We start from the raw sequence: 12,640 nt of genomic DNA, 5'->3' as shown, positions 1-12,640 counted from the left end.
TTTTCCTAAAAAAACATTTCACTCAAATTTGTAACTTGCACTTTTAAAATTTAATATGTATTAGTAATTAATAAAAGTATGAGGAGTAGATACTTTTAAGTATTTTTATCTGATTTAAAAATAAGTGTCCCATCTTATTTTGAACTTGGAATTGCATATATCAAAATTTTAAATCACAATGCAAAAATGCAAAAGGGGAAAGAGTAGTGTATTCCCTGTGGCAAAATGTTCAAGAGCTTAAATCCTTTTGATTAGCTTTGTTAATTTAACAAGGAGAATCTTGGCTATAACTTTTCTTGTCATTAAGGTGAAATACTGATGTGTTGGGAAGAAGTTTTTGAATCCGAATATATTTATTGCCCCTGAAATGCTTAACAGATATATCTGCAGTAAAAAATCTGACCTCCTATGCTTTGTATTAAGCATTATGAGAGATAGTCTTTGGGCATTTTTCCTTTTTAAAAACAAGCAGAAACCTTCAGATAGTTTATACCAATAACACCTTGGAATTGAAATTTTCCTTTTGGGTATAGCAAGTTAAGTACATTAGCTATCCCATATTTTTCAATCATAAGTTGTTGAATGAGATATAATGAAAAACAGCAGTAATTCATTTTATAGATAAAAAGCAATTTTTTCTCGTTACAAAAGTAGTACACTTGTTTTAATGGTGGAATGAGAATTTCAGACATCAGTAAAATTAAAATAGTTATATTGCCTTGCAATTATCTTTACCTTGAATGACTTGAGTAATAAGCTCTGCATCTGGACAAAGATATATTAACTTTATAAAAATAACAATCAGATCAAAACTACATTCTCAGTAGCATGTGAAAAACAGAGGAAATTTATATTTTCTTAAGCTTAATAATGCTATTCTCATTCTTATTTAGATGTTCAAGGCAATGTCTGAGAAGTATGCATATAGATTAAAAAAAAGATATTTCCTAACTTCCAAAAGTTAACCACCAAAATGAACAAAATTTTAAAATTTTAATATAATTTTGATATCACTCCTCAAGTCCTTGTAAATATTACAAAACTAACTACTGCATACATCTTACTGTATTTTATATATAGACAGTTACATATGTAATTCCTTGGTAGAGCATTTAACATTTATGAAGTCTTTAATATTCTCTAGGTTCTATTCTACCTATCCTGAAGTACAGGTATAGTGAGCGAATTGTTCTCTTTGGGTATTTACGAAATATTGTTGATTCATTCCAGGGGAACTGGATCTTTACATGATTTATATGAGATCAAATAGAGAGTATGACCCATATACCTAGAGAAAGATAAGCATTAATTTATTTTTTCAGTACGGAAACCCAACGGACAGTAATACCTTTATAGTTCTAAACACATTGCTATAATTAATAATTCTTGAAAAATTAGAAAGTGAAGGCAACATAACCAACTTATAATGCAGGATTCTATTGGAACATAATGATTTTATTTATTTTTGTTTATTTTTAGTGGACCTTCTCAAATTTAGATTATTCCTAACACCTATGTAATATAACAGCTAATAATGACACTTGATAGCAAGATGACGTAACATGGAGTTTGCTCACGCTGAGTTTTCTAGCATAGCATTTTCATTTGTCTTCAACTTGATATTTTTAAGACTCATTTTACTTTTTCTTGAGTCCTATCCTATGCTATTTCATAGAGGTGGATCTATATGTCAAAAAATAAACAAAGCAGATGCAGACACGATATAGCAGATTAAATGCATATTAATATCATTGTTCTTCATGTGTGAAAATTATTTCAGCAAAATTAACCATTAATTTTTCATTAGAATTATCTAGCCCTTAAAGCATACCTTTAACTATCTTGAAATAGAACATGAAATATTAGAATGTAGAAATAAAATGCTTTTTGAAATAAACACAGTATTTTATTTCCTTGTAAATTTTGAAAAGAAAGCAAAATCTAGTCCTCAAGCACATTTCTATTTAGAGAATGTTTAATTAGGCACACACCATGTCAGCAGCTTTAGAACATCACTCTCAAATGAACAGACTATGGAATGAATTTAAAATATAAATAGTACACACACAAACATTACTAAATTCCATACAATACCAAGTGTTTGAATCTTAGGCTGCCAGACGACAAAGGAGATTCTATTAAGTGACTGAAACACTTTTGTATGTGACAATTAATTTTATGTGCCACCTTGACTGGGATAAGGGATGCCCAGATAGCTGGTAAAACATTTCCAGATGTGTCTTTGAGGGTGTTTTTTAGAGAGATTAGCATTTGAATCAGTAGAGATGAAGTAAGGAAAATCCACCAACACCAATGAAGACAGATAACACCTAATCCACTGCGGGCCTGAACAGTTTAAAAAGGCAGAGGAATTCTGTCTATCTCTTCTTGAGCTAAGATGGCCATCTTCTCCAGTTCTTGAATACTAGCATTCCTGGTTCTCTGGCCTTCAGAGTCCAGGACTTAATACAACTGCCTCCTGTCTGCCCTCTCCAGTTTTCAAGCCTCACACTGGGAGTTACACCCTCAGTTCCCTTGGTTCTCAGACTTTCAGACACAACCCAAATTATACCACTGGCTTTCCTGATTCTCCAGCTTGCTGAAAGCATATCATAGGACTTTGTGTCCTCTACAATCATATTACCCAATCCCCATAATAGATTTCCTCTTGTATATTTATATATATCCTATTGGCTCTGTTTTTCTGAAGAAATTTGAAAAATACAATGTGTGAAATGTTGATTTACATAAGAGTCCACAGTGTATTTGCCTTGCACCAGTTAACATCATTAATATAGGAAAAGACAAACAGCTTATATTAAGTGAGAATATTATAATTTTAATTGATGGTTAGTAATTATTTTTAAGCAATGTTTATCTTGAGGGAGGTTGTATTTGAATGCCACAGAAGAAAATAAAATTAACAAATGCCATTTCAGATTTACAACTTTTAAAATTAGATATATGAATTTGAATTTTTTTTTTTCATTTTGAGTTAGTGTTATGCAAGTACTGGTAACACATTCTGTAAGAGACTGTATTAGTAAGTTTTGCATTGCTAGAAAGGAATACCCAAGGCTGGGTATTCCTTTGCATTGCTATAATGGAATGAGGAAAGAGGTTTATTTGGCTGATAGTTCTGCAAGTTATACAAGCATGGCACCAGCATCTTCTTGGCTACTGATGAGGCCTCAGGAATCTTGTTCATGGCGGAAGGTAGAGAAGGAGCAGGCATGTCACAGGGCAAGAGAGGGAGCAAGAGAGAGAAAAGGATCTGCTAGTCCTCTTTAAACAACCAGCTCTCATGTGAACTCACAGAACAACAATTCACTCTTTACCATGAAGATGATGCCAAGCCCTTTATTAGGGATCTGCTCCAATAACAAAAACACCCCTCACCAGTCCCCATCTCTAACATTGAGTATCACCCTTCAACCTGAGATTTGGAGGGGACAGACATCTAAACTATATCATTCTGTTCCTGGCCTCCCATATCTCATGTTCTTCTCACTTTGCAATATAAAATCACCCTTTCCCAACAGTCCCCTGGTCTTAACTCATTCTAGCATCAGCTCAAAAGTCCAAAGTCCAAAGTTCCATGTGAGACTCAAGACACATTCTTTCCACCTATGAGCCTGTAAGGCTGAAAACAAGTTATTAATTTCCAAGATACAATGGTGCTAAAGGAATCAGGTAAACATTCCTATTCCAAGACAGAAATAAGACAAAAGATAGAGGGAACATTCCCCATGCATGTCTGAAACCCAGAAAAGCAGGTATTAAAATTTTAAACCTCCAAAATCATCTCCGTTGACTCTAATTCTGGGTACACTGGTGCAAGGGGTGAGTTTCCAAGGCCTTGGGCAGCTCCACCCCTGCAGCTTTGCTGGATGCAGCCCACGTGGCTTCTTTCATGGGTTGGAGTTAAATGCCTGTAGCTTTTCCAGGCTCACAGTGCAAGCTGCCCATGGCTCTACCATTCTCAGGTCTGGAGGGTGGCAGCCCACTGCTTACAGCTTACTAGGCAGTGCCCTGATTGGGGACTTTGTGTGGTAGCTCCAATCCCAAATTTCCTTTTGGCACTTCTCTTGTAGAGGCTCTCTGTGAGGCCTCTGCCCCTGCAGGGACGTTCTCTCTGGGTACGTAGGCTTTCTGATACATTCTCTGTAATCTAGGTAGAATATAGCAAGCATCCTTCACTCTTGCAATTTGTATACCTGCAGACCCAAGTCCATGTGGAAGCCACAAAAGGCTTACAGCTTACACTCTCTGGAGCAGTAGCCCATGCTGTATCTAGGACAAAGAGCCCAGGCTGGATCTGCTTGAATTCTGAGAGCAGTATCCTGAGGTGGCATAGGGCAGCAGTATCCTCGGCCTGGCTCCCCAAACCATTCTTTCCTACTAGGCATCTGGGCCTGTGATGGGAGGAGCTGTCTTCAAGATTTCTGAAATGCCTTTGAGGACTTTCTCCCATTATCTTGACTATTGGCACTTGTCTCCCTTTTAGTCCAGCTAATCTCTCTAGCAAGTTGCTGCTCCATAGTGCATTTAAATTCCTCTCTAGAAAATGCACTTTCCTTCTCTTCCACATAGCTAGGGTGTGAATTTTTCAATTTTTATGCTCTGTTTCCTTTTTAATTATAAGTTCCAACATTAAGTCATCTTTTATGCTTGTATATGATTGCAGGTTGTTGGATGCAGCCACACTACTTCTTGAATGTTTTGCTGCTTAGATATTTCTTCCACCAGATACCCTAGGTCACCACTCTTAAGTTTAACCTGCCACAAATCTTTAGGGCATGGACGCAATGCAGCCAAGATTTTTGCTAGGGCATAACAAAGATACACTTTATTCCATTTTCCAATAGATTCCTCACTTCCATCTAAGGCCTCATAAGCCTGGCCTTCACCATCCATATTTCTATCAGTATTTTGTTCACAACCATTAACAAGTCCTAAGAAGTTTTAAACTTTCGTTCATCTGCTGTCTTCTTCTGAGACTTTCAAACTCTTCTAATCTCTGCTTGCTACCCAGTTCCAAAGCTGCTTCCCATTTTCATGTATCTTTATAGCAATGTCCCATTTCTGCATTAGTCAGTTTTGTGTCATTGTTAATGAATACCTGAGTCTGGTAATTTATAAAGAAAATACGTTTATTTGGCTCAAAATTTGACAGGGTCTACAAGCATGGCAACAACATCTGCTTGGCTTCTGGTGAGGACTCAGGAAGGTTTTATTCATGGTGGAAGATGGAAGAGGAGCAGGTGTGTCATATGGTGAGAGAATGAGCAAGAAAAAGATGCCAGACTCTTTTAAAGAGGCAGCTCTTTCATGAACTAATAGAGTGAGAACTCACTCATTACCCAGGGAGGACATTAAGCCATTCATAAGGGATCCATCCCCGTGATACAAAAATCTCCCATTAGGCTGCAGCTCCAACATTGAGGATGACGTTTCAACATGAAATTTGGAAAGGACAAACATCCAAATCATGTCAGAGACATAAAACATAATTGAAATTCAGGATAGCAGTATTTAGTCAAATCTTATATGGTTTATCATGAACATCTTTCAATTTAGCTTGTTGAAGCATATCTCTCACCCATGGTAATGTCTACACATTTCTCTTCTTCATCCTTTATTCCCAGTTTTATTGAACATACCTACAATTTTCTTTAATATTCTATTATGTTATAACTTATTAGCTTCTATTCATTTCTCCTTCATATTCAATTGCATTTCCAATTTGAGTATTTATAGTATTTAGAGGACCGAACACAGGTGACTTCATTATTATTCTGTTATTATTAGTAGAGCTCTAAAATTTTAGACAAAGTCTTATACACTAACAGTCTTAGATTTTCATATATGCTTGATCTTAATTAAACATTGAGGATGTTACAGACTTGACCTGAACCAAAAACATAAAAGCAATAACCTTAGAGACGAAAGCCAGAAGATGTCCCAGAAAAGGGAGCGTTGCTATTAATGATAACCTGGGAATTGGCAGAGAGATTTTAGTAATTTCAAAACAAAGACTTTTGAAATATTGCTAATATATTCTAACACCACACAATTAATTCAGAATATATTATAGTATAGCTATTGTATGTTGTCTTTATACATAACATACAAACACACACTGACTTGAGTATCCCAATTTGTCTGTGAAATATCTCTACTCTTTTAAAAAACTCATCCAATAAAATGGTATAACAGTTAAAAGATATTTATGCACTTACCAAATAGGTCCTTATCTTCAATGATTGCCATCTCCACCTCTTTTTCAGTAATGATTGTGCATGTGAAAGGAACTTGAAGAAGTACGCTAATCTCACCAAAGGACTCCTTCTCCTTAAGTTGACCCATATAAACAAGTTTTTGAGATCTTTTCTGTTATAAAAAAAATGTATTATTGATGCTTAACCATACAATGAATCAGTATTGTTTTTATCAGAAACTCACTCTAAACCATTTAACGATATGATATTTAAAATACATTAGCAACTGTATTCAAATTAGATAAAAATTTACTTACATAGGTGTTTCAATTATATTAGAGAAATAGTAAACTCATAGATAACATAGGCATATCTAAGGTAATTGAAAGCATTGTCATTTAGAATCCACAAAGATGTTTAGGAAATAATGAACTAATTCCACTTTTCAAGGATCTAGGATATCATTTTATGATAGTTTCATTTAAGATATTTCTTTTTTTTTTTTTTTTTTGACGGACTGTTTCTTTGTAGCCCGGGCTGGAGTGCAGTGGCCGGATCTCTGCTCACTGCAAGCTCCGCCTCCCGGGTTTACGCCATTCTCCTGCCTCAGCCTCCGGAGTAGCTGGGACTACAGGCGCCCGCCACCTCGCCCGGCTAGTTTTTTGTATTTTTTTTTTAGTAGAGACGGGGTTTCACCGTGTTAGCCAGGATGGTCTCGATCTCCTGACCTCGTGATCCGCCCGTCTCGGCCTCCCAAAGTGCTGGGATTACAGGCTTGAGCCACCGCGCCCGGCTAAGATATTTCATAGTTTCATTTAAGATGTTTTGTTAACTACCATTTGTTACATCAGCCCTAGTCACAAGGCACTCTTGTTGAACCCACAGGGGAGAAGTAAAATAAGCAGAAAATGTCAGGGCCAGAACTGATGGTATTAAGTGAAAAAGGAGGGATTATTCCCTGTCTTTTCTGTTTAAGTACAAAAGAAACATAGAAAATGAGTTTGATTCAGGGAACTAGAATTTTGATTCAAATAAGAGACCTTGTGGAGAAGGGCCTACAGGATGTTCAATATGAATGGTTCTGGAGAAAATGTTGAGACCTCAAATTACCTTTGCCGGGAGATTTGCTAGGAGTTGATGACCACTAAGATATATAAAAGAGAATGTAGTCCTCAGGTAGAAGAGTGACAAGAACTTGGAAGCGGCAAAAGCCTTTACTAAGTATCCTGGAGTCAAATCCAATATAACTTGAATATTTGCACCTATATACATGGCAAATCTTTACACTGAATATGACCAGTGCAGCAGAATTCAAGTTAGTTTACATATTTAATTGAATTCCTTTGAAGACTCCCTGACCAACTAATGATTAGTTCTAACTTTTCTATCACACATTACATATTTGTGCCTCTTCTAGAACTTCATAAAAATGAAATTATATAGAATGTACTCATTCAGGTTTGGCATTTTGGCCCAACGTAATATGTTTGAGATTCTTACAAGTATCCATGATTATTTTTACTGCTATGTGGCATTTTATAGTATAAATATACTGTAACATCTCTATTCATTCAACTCTCAGTGGCCATGTGGATTACTTCCAGTTTTTAGTTTGTAAGAATTCATACAAGTTTGTTGTTGTTGTTGTTGTTGTTGTTGTTTGGAGACACAGTCTTGCTCTGTTGCCAGGCTGGAATGTACTGGCATAATCTCAGCTCACTGCAACCTCCATTTCCCAGGTTCAAGTGATTCTCCTGCCTCAGCCTTCCGAGCAGCTGGGACTACAGGCATGCATCACCATGCCCATATAATTTTTGTATTTTTTAGTAAAGATGGGGTTTTACCATGTTGACCAGGATGATCTCGATGTCTTGACCTCTTGATCTGCCCACCTCGGCCTCCCAAAGTGCTGGGATTACAGGTGTGAGCTACTATGCCCAGCCCTAGAATTCATGTAAGTCTTTGTGTAGACATATGTTTTCACTTTTCTGGAGAAACTATCTAGAGTGGAATTAGGTCAAATGATTAAGTGCATCTTAGCTAATCTGATATGTTTGTTGTAGTACTTGGCTGTGGTTTTAATTTGCATTTCTCTGATGAATAAGAATGTAAAGCATATTTTACCATGTTCATTGATCATTTGTATATCTTACAAATCAATATATCTTACAACTTATATTCTTATATCTTAAGACTAAATAAACCAAAAGTAAACAATTTCAAAAAATTGAATAGAAATTTCACAAACTAACACAAATAAATGTCTAGTAAGTACATGAAAAGGTGTCCAACACTCTTTATTCTTTAGAGTAGATTAATTGATTAAAAAGAATACATAAGTTGAAAACTTACCACTTTATTTGATTGTAGTTTCACAAATCCTATAATACTTCTATAAATGTTACAACATCCAGAATTAATATAACCCACAAAAGAAATTATATTTCCACTTTCCACTATCACTGAAAAGAAGAGAGATAGTTCATTTCATACATTCTTGTCTTTAATAAATTATTTTAGATATTTTATCAACAAAAGTTAATGTAATTTAATTCAATAACTATTAATGGTAAGTTTCTTAATAGATTCCAGTTTATAGACAGTACTTAACACAATATTTAAAAAATTACGCCCATTATTTATATCTTTAACATAATACATGTAACATTGCAAACACTGACAAGACTTTGGCAGTAAAGGCACTGATATACTAGCATACTGTACGAGGCAGGAAGGAAGGGGGAATATGGAAGAAACCTTGATCTGTAGCATTTGCTGAGTTCCAAGGTTTAAATATTTCCACCATGGCTCATTTCAAATTTCTGACAGTTTGATAACAAACTCACAATATTGATAAATATTTGAAAATTGGCTCTCCAGAACCTGTATCTTGGGCTGTACCAACACTCTACTGATTACAGTACTAGTTAAAAGCAAGGGCTTTGAGGACACATTGGCCCACTTTGAACCTAGTCCACTACTTTCTATGCCACCTTAGATAAATGACATAATCCCTCTGAGCTTCAAATTTTTCATCTTTAAAATGGAAAAGTTAATTAAGAGTCCTTACTTTCAGCCTTATATAAACCACGTGGGGCACATAAAGTATTTAGCATGTTGCCTGGTACATAGTACAACACAATATCATGTTATTACAATAAATCAATGTTACTATCATTAGTCTTTCAAACTTGTAAACTCACTCTAAGGCCAAGATACATTTGAAGGTGAACTCTATTATAACTTTGTAACTATCAATGTATTAAAATAAAAATCCCTTGATCCACATAACATTTTAAATTATCAACATGATGTAAATACTTAAATCAATTGGCAATATTTAAATTAAAATTAGTATTTCAAATTATTTTCTATTTTATGAATTCTGAAACATATCAATATTTAATTCTGAAAACTTTAAACACAGCAGTAGTAACCTAAATATAAAGACACATATATAACTTTCTCATAATTTTATAAAGTATATAAACTATTAAAAACAAGTTCTTTGATCACTTGAAGGCATTCCTGTTTGTTTTCTAGCATAAAAGAGCATATATCAACATAATAAAAATTACTGATGTTACCAAAATAATAAAGAAACTAGAGCATAGCATAATTCTTTAAAAATTATGACTAAAATAAGAACACAGTAACAATTGTTAAATATAATTTACCACTAGCAAAAAATAAACATCAACATACAATGGAAAAAGTACTTCAAGATAAATGAAGTGGGATTCAATAATTTTGCTGGCATAATTATGAGGATAGCCTATCTTTTTCTCCTCATGTCATAGCTACTTCAAAGTTTATAGTAAAAAATTTAAAGGTTATTCTACTGTTGTCAATCATTTATTTTGTTTAAATAAAAATTTATGATAACTCTTCTTTTTTTACAGCAGAAAATGATATTAAAATTATCTTACAATGTAAAAGTATAAGGTATGTGTAGAATTATGTGAGACATTTTCTCACAGATTTTTCTCTTAAAAGTAAGAGGAACTCCTCTATCAAAACATATGATAGTAGAAACTATGTAACTTCTTTTAGTCAATCCTCAAGGATATAAAGAAAGGCATAGAAGCTCCTAGCAATTGTTATAGATAAGGAAATAATGCACTTAAACATGTACTAAAGAAATCCATTATTTTTAACTATCAGACCTGTACTACTCTAATTCTTGAAAGTCAAACCCTTTGTAGATCACAGAGATGTATATATAACAACAAAAAGGAAGAAGGCCCCAGGAATTTTTCTTTGTGTTGAAGTCAAGCCAAAATTGGAAAAGCCAAACCATTGTTGCAAAATCTATGACGCAGTCTCACTCCCTAGAGGGGGAATTGGCTACTTGAATCATTGTCTCTGGTCTTTATGATAATCATAGCAAATGTTCATCTCAATGAAGACAATAAAGCAAACCTTTCTGACCTAGGTAAAGAGCTTGAATTTAAATACATATAAAAATTGTATCTTCTGGTCAGGCACGGTGGCTCACGCCTGTAATCCCAGCACTTTGGGAGGCCGAGGCAGGCGGATCACCTGAGGTCAGGAGTTTGAGAACACCTGGCCAACATGGTGAAACCCTGTCTCTACTAAAAGTACAAAAACTAGTTGGGCTTGATGGTGGGCACCTGCAATCCCAGCTAATCGGAAGGCTGAGGCAGAATAGCTTGAACCCAGGAGGCAGAGGTTGCAGTGAGCTGAGCTCGTGCCACTGCACTCCCACCTGAGTGACACAATGAGACTCCGCCTCAAAAAAAATTGTATCTTCACACTTAAATAAGAACATTTAAATATTAATATTACTATTTTGGACTAGAAACAGAATCATGCAATTACTCGCCACCCTCATTATTGTTCCTAATTTTACTCATTCAGCCTCTGATCATCTTTTCCATTTTGAAGAACTTATGCTGTCAAGATAAATGTTATTTGCATACCCTTTCCTCCTCCCTTATATAGAAAATGACAAATAACATACGATGATCTGCAGAATTATAACACATTTTTTAAACGAAAAGATTTAATCATGAACTACATAGACCAAATTTTATTTATTATTATCTCAAGGTCATATTCATTTATGTTTACAAAATGTAGTGGAATTTGTAGTTAAAAGTAATATTTTAAAGACCTTTATCAAGACTCAGACTCAAAAGACCTGAAAGCATTAGATCATTATGAAAAGAACAAACTTGATTTTATCTTAAGGCAAATGAAAAGAAGAACATCAGAAGGATTCACAGAAATTAAACAATCAGGCATTGTTCCTTTTCTTTCTATTGTTTATCATATGCCCAGAAATAGTCCCAAGTCTAATAAAACCATTTTATTCTAATTCTAAAGTCAGTCAGAAGAAGTTATGAAAAGAAGAATAATTCCCTACTGGCTATTAGCATCAGCACTGGGATAGTGAAGGTCTCAGTTTAAATAGAAACTAATGATTATAGAGGTTATTAAAGGACGTTCTCTTATTTTAAGATAAACCTCAGTCTACTAGCCTAACATACTAAAACAGGTTTGGAACAGGAATATACCTCAGGATGGACAAACGTGAGGCAGCTTTGAGCATGACATCCATTAGCTGAATGGATGCCTCTCCTTGTAAAGATAGACCACTAGAGGAAGAAAAGTATAAAATAATAGTACCAATTAATTTTATGTTTGAACTTTATTTTCCCTTTTGAGAATTTTTTCTGAATATATTCTCCTTCCAAATATATATATTTTGCTTTAAAAATGTTAAGAACTTGGTTAGAAAGGGCTTTACATTTACTATCTCTGTAATGGTCCATACCAGTGCAAATACCGTGTAAACATCAATACTTTACCCAATATTAAACACTATCTCTTTATTAGTAAAAATGTATATTTATTCGCAGATAAATGTAGATAGCATTTATAGCCCTGTAAAGCAAATTCTTAAATATAAGGGCATCTGAGAAGAATCAAGTTTGATTAATTTCCAATTATACAATGCCTTCTGAATTCTATGGCACATTTAAAGAGGTTGTTCTCCTAAAGAATGAATACTATACATAAAATACCCTCTGTATATTAAGTACCTGTCACTTGGCATAAGAAAAAATAAATGTACATTTATTCTATTTTATTTTATTTTTATTTTATTTTTTTTGAGACAGAGTCTCGCTCTGTCGCTCAGGCTGGAGTGCAGTGGCCGGATCTCAGCTCACTGCAAGCTCGGCCTCCCGGGTTCACGCCATTCTCCTGCCTCAGCCTCCCGAGTAGCTGGGACTACAGGCGCCCGCCACCTCGACCGGCTAGTTTTTTGTTTGTTTGTTTGTTTGTTTGTTTTGTATTTTTTAGTAGAGATGGGGTTCCACCGTGTTAGCCAGGATGGTCTTGATCTCCTGACCTCGTGATCCGCCCGTCTTGGCCTCCCAAAGTGCTGGGAT

At 34.9% G+C, this 12,640-nt stretch overlaps 1 protein-coding gene across 3 annotated transcripts in view; it reads right to left on the bottom strand.

Annotated features, from left to right (window-relative positions):
- Nucleotides 1-12,640, bottom strand: part of CNBD1 (cyclic nucleotide binding domain containing 1) — a 533,550-nt gene that overhangs the window by 49,908 nt on the left and 471,002 nt on the right. For all 3 annotated transcript variants that reach the window (XM_017962161.3, XM_031669659.1, XM_031669661.1), the window contains 2 exons: nt 8,574-8,683; nt 6,243-6,393 (listed from right to left, as the gene is read on the bottom strand). In XM_017962161.3, the coding sequence (XP_017817650.1) occupies nt 6,243-6,393; nt 8,574-8,683 (261 nt within the window). The remainder of the gene's footprint in view (nt 1-6,242; nt 6,394-8,573; nt 8,684-12,640) is intronic.

Source organism: Papio anubis, chromosome 8, assembly GCF_008728515.1.
Source record: "Papio anubis isolate 15944 chromosome 8, Panubis1.0, whole genome shotgun sequence".
Taxonomy (NCBI): domain Eukaryota; kingdom Metazoa; phylum Chordata; class Mammalia; order Primates; family Cercopithecidae; genus Papio; species Papio anubis.
The sequence above is the reverse complement of the archived record's forward strand: the minus strand, read 5'-3'. Positions and strand labels throughout refer to the sequence as shown.